At 35.6% G+C, this 14,143-nt stretch overlaps 1 protein-coding gene and 1 long non-coding RNA gene across 19 annotated transcripts in view; one reads left to right on the top strand and one right to left on the bottom strand.

Annotated features, from left to right (window-relative positions):
* Positions 1-4,552, top strand: part of LOC139129591 (roundabout homolog 1-like) — a 364,964-nt gene extending 360,412 nt beyond the window's left edge. For all 18 annotated transcript variants that reach the window (XM_070695246.1, XM_070695248.1, XM_070695247.1 and 15 more), the window contains 2 exons: positions 354-536; positions 1,134-4,552. In XM_070695246.1, the coding sequence (XP_070551347.1) occupies positions 354-536; positions 1,134-1,552 (602 nt within the window). In that variant the 3' untranslated portion in view covers positions 1,553-4,552. The remainder of the gene's footprint in view (positions 1-353; positions 537-1,133) is intronic.
* A 1,211-nt stretch (positions 4,553-5,763) lies between these two features.
* On the bottom strand, positions 5,764-9,561 carry LOC139129593 (uncharacterized). The gene is made up of 4 exons (XR_011551623.1): positions 9,274-9,561; positions 8,775-8,911; positions 8,168-8,223; positions 5,764-6,151 (listed from the first exon to the last, which is right to left on the bottom strand). It is a non-coding gene; the product is annotated as an uncharacterized lncRNA (long non-coding RNA).
* Between the last annotated feature and the right edge of the window lie 4,582 nt (positions 9,562-14,143).

The raw sequence follows: 14,143 nt of genomic DNA, 5'->3' as shown, positions 1-14,143 counted from the left end.
TGGTGGTCAAACTTGACCACCAAACAAAAAAATAAATTTCGAACCCTGGACAATCGGGTTGTCTTAGACCGGCAGGTCTCACGTACATTGTATGTCAATTGTACACTCACTCTCACAGATCAGAAAAAATATGAGATCAATTTCAGATATGGGTAAACCCAAAGTAATTCATTTCTCTAGCACCAAAATTCGCACAATGAACCCTAATTTTTATTCTTCATTTTGGAAAGTGAATGGTTGATAGTTGCCTAGAGGAAAGTTTGACCAAACATTTTTAAGTCTTTGAGTTTCAAGACGAATACTGCCTCAGTACTCTGGTGTCATAACAATTTGGTTCGTACATTGTCTTGCAGGCCAGAGGAGGATGCCTGTCGCCCAGAAAGGAGGGCACAGTCCTGCCAATCCTGTGACGGACAACGACAGTCACGTCAACGGCAGACCCAACAAACCAAAATATTCACACAAAAATAAACATCCGCAAATACAGCAGCAGCAGAAACCAGAGGCTCAACATACAAATCAAGCGCTGAGAAATGGTAAGCACTGCCTGTTCTTCCCTGTTTCCCTGTAAACAGGTCCACACTCACCATTGATTAGAATTGGTTTGGGTCAAACCACTATCGTGAAAGGGTGAAACTGGGTGGCTTTGAAAATTGAAACTGGTATGATCAGGCAACATCATTCTTAATTGAAAATTATGATTCTTGTGCACTTAAGCTAATCTCATTTAATAACATAGCTCACAAAAATTTTTCCTTCAAATTTGTGAAAAATTGGGAATTATAATTATCCACATACTGCGTCTGAATTTGACATCTTTTGGTAATATCAGGTACTGTCACCTCAAAGATGTTTTCTTTCATTGAATAGATACTTGAAGAGGGCCTATGCCCGATGAGGTTAAATAGATAGTAAAGTGTTTCAACAGATTTAAAATTTGCACGGAAAACAAAGACTTGCCCTTATATAGATATACACATCAAAAAAAATGTACCATGCTATAGAATACGTCTTTCTAATCATTGTTATAGTCTATGTTCATGAGAGAAAAACCTTGTGTTGCATTGTATCTTTCTCATTATAATTTAGTTTTGTTTTGCGCATTGTAAACAAAACACTTGTTCATCTTTCAGAACAACTCAATCGTAACAAACCTGCCAAGCCGGCCAAACCGGAGAAGCCAGAAAAACCGGAAAAATTGAACGACCGCAAAGGCAGCCATAAAAAATCGCAAAAATCGCGGCAAGAGAGCGAAAAACAAAAATTGCAGAGACAACACGAACTGCAACATGAACTGCCACAAGACGATAACATAGAAAGTGATGAAGTTATCCCTTATAGCAAACCCAGTTTCCCGTCAACGTCATCGAGCGATACCTCGTCGCGAGGTTCAACAGGGCGAAGGAAACAAGAGCGTCCATACAATCCCCCGATTCTCAACGATGCCAATGACGGTGTATATTACTTACAGGATACGAATGATATGGGACTACGGGTGACTGCCAATCCTATGGCATTTGAACACGATGAGAACAATCACTTCAAGGCATGAATTTGCTAAGCTGTCACCCCTTTTCTGTCAAAATGGAATATTCCCAACTTATACGATGAAGCTACCTTGTTGTATGTCTATGGTGCTGTGTGTTGATATGAATAGTCCTGTTCTGCTGCACCCTCGTTGATGTCCTGTTTTACCCAAAAAACAGTGGAATGTTCCAAGCATTTTCAAAGTAATCTACCAGAGGTGGATTAGACCATCACCGTACATATAGGGAGGAGTCGATGGAGCAGAGATGGACACTTTGATGAAATAATTATGTTTGTACAGATTGTTTGGATGTATTTTTGTACAGGCTAATTTTAAAGCATTAGCAAAAAACGTTTTGTCTTGTGTAGAAGCTATCGTATTATAAAGGTGCCTGTACAGCTACTATATTCTATGATATATCATGCCAAATGAAAGAAATATTATATTTCTCTCGTAAGTTATTATGAAATTCAAAAGTACGACCAGTGTAAAGGGACTGTCTGTTTGCTGTTAAAAAAAACACGCCAGGACTTGCAAAACAGATGTCTCCAGCCCTTTTGTCATGAATTAGTCCTGCAAACCCTTACAAAAAGGATTATTTTTTGGTACAACTCCTACACTCACAAGAGTTCTTGTATTATTAAATTTCGCTATTGTGCACTTCACTTTCAATCAACCAATTCCATCCTACTATTTCTGTCAGGTCGGCTGCCTGCCTAGACTGTTATCACTAGATTTTTGGAAACCACTGACTTTTAGTAAATGTACATTTCTGTCGGTACAGGTTGTATAGTTAGTTGTTCAAGACGAAGAGTCAGAGAGAGTGCAGAGAGCCTTCGATGTATTCAAGTTTAAGATCATGCAGACAGAGTGTGTGATACTGTTTCTCATGTGTTAAAGGGTCAGTCCTGAAGAATTCTGGGCCCAATCTCTGTTATGAAAACAAACTGGGTTTACCATAGGGGCACCGTTATACCTTTGTTGAGGTAGTACAAGCCTTAATAATGACACAGTGAAACTTTTGTTCAAACTCCTGCAAGGAAACTATTGACCATTCTCCATCAAAAGTCAGAATACAAATCAGATGTCACTTGTGCAAATTTGTTACTATAGAAACAAATAACCCTGAAGCTTTAACCAATATTTGAAATTCAAAATAGCAACATGCATCCCTATGTTAACTTTTGGAGGAAGAAATTTCAATGAAGTTTGATGATTTTAATTTACTCCAAGAGCTTTGTAAAATGAGGCCAAACAAGTTTGAAGGGCCAAATATCAGTCCCTAAGGCGCATTCTACCTTAAGCCTTTCACCCCCAGTTTCCTGTGTACAGGTCCAACTTTACCATAGAAAACAATGGATTTGGGACAAACCATGGTGGTGAAAGGGTTAAGCTGCTGAATCTCAAGGATTATTTGTAAGTTTTTCAGTGTGGGTCCAGCATTCTTCAGTCTTGCGCATAGGGAGTTCAGTTCAGTATCAGTACACAGAGAGGGTTCCAGTGATAAGTTTGTCTCAAGATTTGTGAGATGTTGGTTGTATTTATTTGTTTCTTGATGACCTTACAAATTTACTGGTCTGTGTCTTTTCAATTTGCATTCTGAAAATTTCTTGATTCGTTTCCAAGTGATTTGACACCATTCGTTTCAGCAAAATGACATTTTAGTTTTGTCTGTTGGAGTACATTTTGCTGTGTTCCGCAGCCCTCTCACAGGCTCGGGTATATTGTGTTAGGGAGTGCAACACAGCTGAGGGAGTGGTAGGGCTGTGGATCACAGAGGGGCAACTAAAAACCACTCAGGCATCCAATTTATACTAGAAGGGGAAGGAAATGTGTGTGAGAGAGCATGGTTATACACCGCTTGAGGGCCACCAGGTCTGATCTCGCACATGGAATTTAGTTATACTGTAAATAAAGCAGATTTAGGAGAGAGCTATGCAGACACCTGGTTAAAAGCTTACTCTAAGACTACCTAGGTGTGTGTGTATGTGTGTTCAGCTTAATTCAGTAAGCTTGTTTGATACAATCTTGTTACTTTGTTGCAGAACCATGTCTAGGGTTTAGTCACAGGGCAGGATGTGTAGCAGACAGAAAATATATTTGTCTGTTCAGAACAACTATTTCATTGTTCAAGCAACTTTAACAATAGTGGAGGAAAATAGCAGAGAAACATGATATCTGCTGCAATAGCCAAACAGATTCCTCAATTGCAACATAGTAACATAGGAAAATAGTGGGAGAAGAATTATATTTGTTGCAATAGCCAATCAAATTCCTCCATTGCAACATAGTAACAATTGTAAGAATGACAGTATTGCATTGTAAACAAGGTATAAATTTGTCATACAGTAGATGAAGTGAAAAAAAGCACAGGCAACATGTCTGAGAGAAACTTTCAAGAAACAATTTACACTGTTAGCAGTAGTAAAAGTCAAAAATCATTTTTAAAGTCCTGGCTTGGTATGAATCAAAGGTTTCATGAAATTGATGTCAAACACATGTGCCAACAGTCAGTGTAAAGAGTTTTATCGATGGTATATGAACTGTGACTCAAATTTAGCGACATTTCACGTTTCACCTGAACTCCTGATAAAAGCTGCCAATTTATTGACACATTCAATTTTTGTATTTCTTGAAACACAGTGATAGAATTATATGTAGGGGTACATGTAACCTTTGACCTCTCACTGACTTGTAAAATATCCTATCACAGATTTTTCAGTACAGTCTCTCTTTTAAATCTTAATATTTTGTGGATAAATTGTGTATAATTTATATACCTCTAGCTTGTCGTTCTTCAATAAGGGTTAGGTGACAACAAAGTTTTGTAAGTTTCCGTTTTTTTTCAGTATTTTTTTCCTATGAGTAATTATGGTGAAGCTGTTACTATGGAAACTGTAAACATAAATATTGTTATTACATTGTAAAACATTGCAAAAGTTGTTTTCTTGTTTTCTTTATATAATTTGTTTTTTTGCCACTGTGTTGGTGGCATTCAAAATAAACGAAATACTTCATCTCAAATATCTTTTTGTCATGGTTTGTTGTGAGGATGTTGAACAAAATTCATAGTTGTCGGTAGTTCCTCGGATCTTTTCATATGTCAATCAATATTATTATAGTATAAAATTAGTTCGAGGTAATGATTGACACAGTTACCCATCAGTATTGACTGGTTTCTAAAGTTTAATACCAGTTCTTGGAAAAAAGACCGGTATAGAATTGTTTCTTGTAGTGAATCTTTATAGTCTTACATCTTGATAAATAACAACACAGATAAAAAATTGGAGGAATGAGTATGAAATTTACTTGTCATACTGATGCATCACACAGGATCAACACATTATATGAAAATACTGCTGATAACTTCAGTTGAATGAAATGAAAGACATATTGTTATTTGCACCAAATTCTTGATGATAAAATATGAATAAATTTAATGAACTTTACAATGAGCAATATATACAGATATCTGGATTAATTTGACCCAAATTGATTAAACAGTGTTCCATATATTTTATGTTCCATATGAAGTATGACAGAATTTAACAATATTTATCAGTACCAAGTCAGCTGATTACTAATTTACATTATTTATTGTTATTTTTGGCTTTTCAGATACGTTTGATATCTGTTGTCTTGTCTCATACATTTGTCCTGTCATGTCTCATACATTTGTCGTCTTCTCAGAATCTGCCCCTCAAATCTCTTTGAATGAGCTCAGTCAAATGTGTTCAAGTTGTGCCAAAATATTCAGTATTTTATTTTTAGTGCTCAAAATGAGCTGAGCTGATTGATTTTGAATAAAAAATAGTACATTCATTACAACGTTATAATTGAAAGTCATTGTCACATATAACGACTCATTCATATATTAAATTAATCTTTAAATCATCAGTCAGCTTCTAATATTTCTTCATATTCATCAAAAATTAAATGGTTGTCATGTATGTTTGCTTATTTGTTTATTTGTTCAATTATTCAGGTAGACCAACAGGCATGCAACCAATTTACAGGCACCTTGGGAAAATACGAAAAACAAACACATAAAAGATAAAAACTAGGGAAAGCAATAGCAGATAAAAAGTGACATTGCAATCAAACAAACATAAATAAAAACAACAACACTGGTAAACTAGTAAAACCAGGCACTCTGCAGCAAACACCGAAAAGTGGAGACAGAACTGAATATATCAATATTTGGATCAGCTTTAAAAAGGTCACTTAGAGTGGTTACACATCTTAAATAAAATGGGGAATATTTTCCTCAGATAATTGTAAAAGCTTTGATGCAGAAAATATACTTATTACATAGCTGTCTGCTAGGTGCATTAAAAGATACTTTGTACAAAATGGACGGAAAATTATAGAGTGCATTGACCAGGTTATGTTAATATCATAGTGGAGGTGAGGAAAGATATGAGTCCCGAAATGGCAACTGAAAATGGTTATTAAATCTCATAAAGCCAACACTCTTTCCTGTTGAGACTGTGAACAGATCAGTTGTTTGCGTCCACAGATCAAAGGCTGACTTCTGTCCCTCACCACACAAACACCAGTTACTACAATGGACTTAAAGCCCAGCTTCTTCGGAACCCAATTCTTCTGATGTCCATCAATTACCTGTTTGAAAAGAATCAAACCAATGGGCACACTGAGTATTTGTGGCACTTCTTTGCAGATTGTAGCACAAACCAAATGACCCAATGCATCTTTATCACATGTCTTATGTCTGTACTACTGCAGTACACATTTCATAATTAATTTTAAGTTTTTCAGTTGGCATGAAAATATTGTTGAATTTTCCTTAGAATGAGAAAACTCTGACATAATTATTCACCCCTGATAGGAAGTTTTGGTGCAAATGATTTCATCAATTCTGTGATATTCAAGTGAAAGCTAAAGAATGACAAATCATCCATAAATTTAATTTGACAATACATGTTTGCCCTAAACTTGAAATACTCAGTACGATCTTAATAAAAAAAAACATGTCTATCATGTTAGGATCAGCAAGAACCAAAATTTTGCACCACATTTTACCTTTCCTCCCATGTCAATTTATAATTTGAATATATGACTGCCATGACACAATGTGTTCAAGATTACCAGACACAATGCTACATAAATTATCAGAATTTCCCACTAAAATGCCTCAGACATTTTAAAATTTCAAAGTTTACTTGTAATTGGGACAAATACCAGTGACTTCTAGCTTATCAATCAATACTGATTTGGCTATATCAATGGGAACATTGGCTCTGTAAAATTTAATGTAAGGTCTAAAATACTAAATATCATGACAAAGTTCAGTTAATCATCCAAGTAGGAAAATCCAATGCAATGTGTTGTAACAAATCCAAGATTTCTGTGATGTATGTTAGCTTGTGAGAGACGGTGCTGTATGTGCCAAGAGGCCCAAATGGTGTCCAATGTCTGTCTTTGTATGTACATGAGTCCACCGTCTGTAGACAGATTTTGTTGCAATAACTTTGCAATTTTGCATAATTAATTACAGAGCCAAATTTGATGTTACCTTGCAGGCATTTAAGCTGTTCCAAGGTATTACTACGAAAAACGTTTTGCGGGCATAGATTATACTCTCATTTGCATATTTACCAAATTTTTGTTCAATGAGCATGACAATTAAATATTACCTCATTTGTATGATTCGATGAATGTCTGTAATTAGGTCATATATTAACACTGAATGCAGTGAAATTACCCTGACCACAGATATTCATTATCACACTCAGGTTTGGTTAGGCTCATCATTTGATGAGTACGCCAGTCTTATCACTATCTCATTTGAACATTTCTGTTATTCAGCCATATAAGAAATAAATTCACTGAGCTTTAAGTTACATAAGCGATATCTAAATAGATCTGAAATTTGACTATGACCTGCTCATTATTAGCCTATTTGCATATATCAAAACTGAATGAACTGAATTTGATCAGATTTAGAAGGTTCGTTGGATACACTTGGATTAGTCATTCTGGAAGACTGATTATAATATGACATATCATACTTTGCATATTTGCATTTGCATCATTTGCATATTTAATGATTTTCTGTGATTAAGCATTATGTCGACAGCCGAATACTCTGAATTTGATCAATCTTCTAAGTCATTATAGTAGGTGGTTTAGTTTTGCGTTCCAATTGATTTTGCTGCATGTTATCTGGTCATGAGGACTGATCTAATATATCGTGTTCTGCCCTCGAATTAAATCGGCCGATTTTCTTTGATACAGTAATTTATGAGGTTTAAAGAAATCTTTGTGGAAGCATCAGAGAAAAAAGTTGATATGAGACTACTAAGCTTATATTCTGTTCATGTCAGGAATTCATAACGGGTACTTATTATATTGGTACAAACTCTGCGAAATATTCTGACGTCAAAGATGTTTGCTGATTCACAATGATATTTTTCGCGGTTGCTTATCTAAATTAACAGCATCAAGCAAATTAAAAATACACGTAATTGTGAATACGTGTATAAGTGTCGAAGTACGTGTATAAGTGTATAAGTCTCGTTTGACGTTCCGAAGTCAGTGCTACACGTACGCGACATCTGGTTACATCGTAACGGAACTAAACCTCTTTATTATAATGTAGACATAGCCAAAACTCACCTGCCTGTCACAGTTCCATGTTTGCAAAGATTAGTAGTCGAATAGGTGACAGGGGTCTGGTTTTAAAATAGAACAAAAACTGTCACGTTATCGTTACACCAAGCCTTGTTAGGTTTCTAGGAAAAACGCCACCTATTATCTTCTTTCAATGTAGATGTTGAACACACCGCAGTAATGCAAACAATATTGTATAGGAATAAAAAGATGGCACTCCAAGTCGTTTACAATTAAAGATTTGAATATATGAAAATGTTACTTTAAACACGATTGAAACTAATTTGGGATAATTAGATGGTGAAGTAACGCCGATTTAATGTACAAATGTAATCTTATTTGCTTTTCATTTTACATTACACACTTGTTTTTATGAGTTATTGTATTTTTGCAACATTCAACTATCTTGCACCTAACACTTTTGAGAAATTTAAAAAATATGAAAATCCAATTATCCCAGTTCCAATCGTGTTTTTAATATCGATACAATATGAGGCAACTTTATATTTAATGAAAATATTCCTCACAACACGCCATTCTATAGGCCTAAAATGGAATTTCTTTTGCTACGCAGACAGTACATTTTATGGGTCAAGGGTATTAAAGAACTCACGCGTCGATCCATAGTGTCTTTCAACAACAATATGAACAACGACATTATCCGTTGGAAGTATCTTGTGTTCGGATATAAAGGAAGTAGTTGTATCATTATGAACTGGGGAAGATATCGGAGTCTTCAAACACGGCAGACTGTAAACGCCAAGCAATGAATTGTTAGTGTTTATTCATCTTCTCACATTTCCAAATTTGATAAATTTACAGATGAAAAACGTATGAAATCAATAAGAAAAAATAAATCTGATCACGGGGCATCACTTTCCATACAATGAGAGACAGCAGTATGTAGTATCGAATGTATATAAATATGACTCGGAACAAAAACGTCTCTAGACGGAGATTCTCCAGTGAACGTTTCAAAAGGTTCAGTTATGTGTACTGAGTCCAGGAAAGAACATCTTAAGTAGAGAAACCTGCTGTCTAGAAAAAAATGTTCAAAGTAAGAACCGAAGTCTTGACTGGAAATAAAGGTTTCCCAAAAATTCGAAACTTACCCCAGATTTTCATGGAGGTCTTTGACTTGTTTTCCCGTATGTTCATGAGACTTTGATAATACATGGATGGTGGTTGCATATACCAAAACCATCTGTATAAGCTGCGCTTTATCGATAATATCTAACAAGGGTTTCCTTTGTGATATATAATTTTTAGCCTGTCGTGCAAGCTCTCGCTCATATTTATGACATTCCTGTTCCCTGACTAAGAGCATTTCTTGTACCCCTGATGCTGTTTCGCCAATTGTATCTAATAGAGATTCGATTTCGACATCCTGCGCTTCAATTTTTTCTGTAATCTGCTGTTCTGTCTCATTTGTTTCGTATTTTGGAGTTGAACTGTCTAGTCCAAGCTGTTCTATTTTTTGTTGTAACTGCATATTTTTATTCTGTATTTCCCCTAATTTTGTTGAATAAACTTGGACTTTAAGTTGTAGCTTTTTACTATATTCGTGACACATATGTTCAAATGCGGACAGTGTTTCCTGATCGTCCAGATAACCTCCAGTAGATTTTTTTTCGAAATTTTGTTTATCTTGTTTGGCAGACCCTAGCTTTTCTTTCAGCTCTTCCATTAGTGACAAGAGTGATTTCTTTGCGCTAATTAACTCATTAATCCGCGACGCTTTCGCCTCCGTGGTTTGTCTAAAGGTTATGTTGAAGGGGATTAAGCTTTTCATGAGTACGTTTAGTATCTTTACAGGGAGTGATTTCACAGCTACGTCCTCGCCTCGACTTAATTCCTCCTCCGGTACTACAAAAAAATGTAGGAAACACGTGTTTGCATCAGTAACTTAAAACGAAACGTTGCGTGTTTCTCTCTCTCTCTCTCTCTCTCTCTCTCTCTCTCTCTCTCATATATATATATATATTATATATATATATATATATATATATATATATATATATATATATATAATGTATATAAATAATAACACAAATTACTTAAAGTTCAAAGTAATGATATATGTTACATAAGTTTCATGCATCCTGCAGTATCCAGACAGCAGAAGTGAAAGGATTTTTAGCGCAACACTCATGAAATTCCCTCAATTTGTTGACAAACACTTTCCAAGGGGGTCTAAGCTTCATAAAATCTTCTAAAGAAACCCAATTAAAGTGAGTTACACCTGTATGAAGAATATGGCTAGTATAATCAAATTGCATAATAAGGGAGTAATCACCGGAGACCAACGTAAAGATCGACCAACTGATTGTAATTGCCCGGACAAGTCTACATGCCCCTTGAAGGGTAACTGTCAAGGCCAAAGGTGTAGCTTACTAGGCCACGTTATCAAAGGGGGACAACACGGAGAAGGTTTACATCGGCCTCACTGATAAGACCTTCAAAACGCGCTTCGCTAATCACATGCAATCGTTCCGTAATGAAAGATATCGGCACCGCACGGAGCTCTTCAAGTTCGTCTGGTCCTTAAAACAAAAGAACCAGGTCTTTGACATCTCGTGGTCAATTATTGACAAAGCATCAAGTTTCTCTAACATAAACAAGCGATGTCATCTTTGTATATCAGAAAAGCTACACATATCAACGGTTTCAAAAATGTCGCCACCAAAATAAATATTATTTATCAATTTTAACACCACCTACAAATAGAGTGGTTGTCCCTGTAACCTCCACAAATGTAATAATCTCCACAAATGTAATATCAACCACAATTGTAATAAAATCAACCACAAATGTAATAAAAGTCAACCATTAATGTAACAACCCGCAACCACAAATGTAATAAACAAATTAACCATAAATGTAATAAAACTCAACCATAAATGTAATAAACTTGAACTTGCATATGTGATCATTTGTTTATCAATGCCCTGAGTAAATAATAACTTTAATAAGACTAGTATAATGTTATTGCATACTTTCCTGAAACTAGGTTTCCTTTCCGAAACACAGAATAGAATACTTTGAGAACGCTATCAGAAAACGGCGAGGTACTGATCAAACCGTTAGATGATGGAAGTGGAACAGCAGTTTTAGACACTGATAATTACATAATAAGGAAGCGTCAAAATAACTCGGGACGTCAACCAGTGATACCACACAAAGTTTATGACAGATGTCTCAGAACAAATAACAGAGAAATATAAATCCTTATAACAGAAACTTACGACACAAAACATGTTGACGAGAACATATATTTCAATCTAGTAAAAAACAATACGAACACTACCTTGAACACAGTAGAACAAAATCAGACATCCTGGCATCCCTAGTGAAGGAACAAACTTCAAGTGGGACAACATAGGAATACAGACAATCTATCGATTATTCCACACAATTTATCCACTGAAGACGAATTTGAGGCGATCGATTAAGAAAGTACGGCAATTTTCGAAAAAAGGGCGTTAGGGGTTGTTATACAGTCTTCCCCACTCTGGAGTACAGACTGCACTGACGTTCAGATTACAGCTGTGTCTAGCCATGGCCAATCAGTGCTGTACACAAAACGGGGAAGCGTAAAATACATTTTCAAATATGCAAAACACACTAAACACAAACAATTAAGAAATGAATAATGTGTGGAGTTGCTTTCCTTATTACATAGATCAATATTTAGGGGCTAATTTCTCGATTGCAACGGTAAAATAGATTTATTACATTTATGGTTGATAAGTATTACATTTGTGGGTGTTTTCTTTATTACATTTATGGTTACAATTTATTAGATTTGTGGTTGGTGTTTTTATTACATTTATGGTTGATTTTTGTTACATTTATGGGCGATATTACATTTATGGGTGCATTTTATTACAAATGTGGTTGATATTACATTTGTGGAGATTATTACATTTGTGGAGGTTACAGTCCCGATCATACATATATAAGAGTGTTGATCCAATAATCCTTTCACTTCTTCTGTCTGAAGATTGCAGGATGCATGAAACTTAAGTAACAGATATCATTATTTTGTAATTGAAGTAATTCGTGTTATTATTTATAACGCTCTGCTTTAGCATCGAGAATTGTAATTTCCTACGAGGACATCTGTTTATGTGTCTGTGTCTGTATGTCTGTCTGTGTTTATGAGTTTGTGAGAGTGTGGTGTATAACTTGATATCTTGACATTTAGCTGTGACATGCCAATAAATTAATGTGCACATCATAAACACACAAGAGAGCAATACCCGTGAACACAGGACATCATTAATTTCACATCTGATGTAGAGTAATTACTACCACGGCGAACTTGGAGTTTTACCAACTTCTCTTCAACCTTATGATATGTATAATTTATACCTTACTTTCCGATACGTTTTCTTACCTACCACTATGAACTACTCTTTTCCTTACCCTTGTGAGATCACCAATTGGCCTGTACAGAAATTGCAATCGAGACAAACAATGCAGAATGGGGCATTGTTATTGGCCACATAGAGGCCAATTTGATCCTTATATCAGCTATAAACTCAGTGTACAGTAAAAGATAACTAAATACGCTTGTACACCTTTACCAGAAAATATCCCGGTATTGCATCTATAAGATACTGCAGTTTATCGTGATGAAAGAGTTTGTATGGTCATTTCATGATATTACCTCTCTCAAGTGCCGCACAGTTGCCCAGTTTGGTTATCTGGTGTAAAGGAAAACGCAATTTTATTGTGAGATTTAAATGTCAAAAAAACTAATGTAGCCTATTGTCAAGATTAATTTGAAAGGGTCTATATTTCAGTGAAAATTCAAATCGATTGTTACTGGCCATTATCTAGCTTTCCTTAATTTGATCATTTAAAAATTTCAAAGCGAACGCACAGCCATTCTTCAAAACAGGAGCCTGCTTGAGCTAATGCTATGATTTTTTCATGCATTTGAAGTCTAGAGTGGAAAGGCTTACAACTGAATTAGTAATGTTTTGTATCAACTGAGACGCTACAGTCGTTCTTCTTACTCCTTTTCCATATGAATAAAAACTACCCCATACTTACTGAACAATTGCTTAGGAAATTCAGTTCATGTTTGGTTTCTTACAGTTCGAATCACTAGATGTAAACCGTTCACCATTCCTATCTTTATCACTGACCTTTAGCAGAATTGGGGATAACAGAATGACCTTAAGGTTGAGGGGAGGTCTGTCTGTAACAACGCTTCGATTTTGTTCGATCAAATAGTGGGATTCACATGATACTTACAAGATCAGTTCTGCCTGTGTGAAAGCCATTGATTATCACCACCAGGGTCCATTTCAAGCAGATGATAACAATTGATATAATTAAAGTCTTATTAGTCAAGGTTACTTCGGCAGGCTTTCTCTGCGAATGTTCATCTGTCGAATATTTTGGAGGAACGAAAATCGTTACCAAAAATGAGATATGTTCCTCATTACTCATATATTACTCCAAAGGTATATTACTTATATACACATCGCACTTACACCAATATTTTGCCATAATTGCACGGAGTGGGACATGAAGTATTATTTACGGAGAGCTCCAATATAATTGAAGTTAAAAGCTACAGAAATTGCGCTACAACAAATGATGAAATGCTATCTTCAACACATCAATGTGACATGTTGAATAAGGCATGTTTGGTTATATTTTTGACTAGACCTTTACCGTTTAATGCTCCACACAGGATGGAATAGCACTATTAATCCATACATACCTTGATTTAAATAGAGTAATTCCAGTCTACATCTACGGTATCGCCACCTTTCTATTGATACACTAAACGTTATACCCCTTTCATCCAGTTTCTCATATGCCTCTGTGTTCATGATGTCTGCCTGGACCAGACGTTCCAGAGAGTTATTTTTGTAATATGCCCACAGAGTGTCTAGAGACTGGACATGAGGAACCAACACGAAAATAGATAAACTGTTTACTAGTGTGTACAGACATTTGATT

This window comes from Ptychodera flava, chromosome 3, assembly GCF_041260155.1.
Source record: "Ptychodera flava strain L36383 chromosome 3, AS_Pfla_20210202, whole genome shotgun sequence".
Lineage (NCBI taxonomy): Eukaryota > Metazoa > Hemichordata > Enteropneusta > Ptychoderidae > Ptychodera > Ptychodera flava.
The sequence above is the reverse complement of the archived record's forward strand: the minus strand, read 5'-3'. Positions and strand labels throughout refer to the sequence as shown.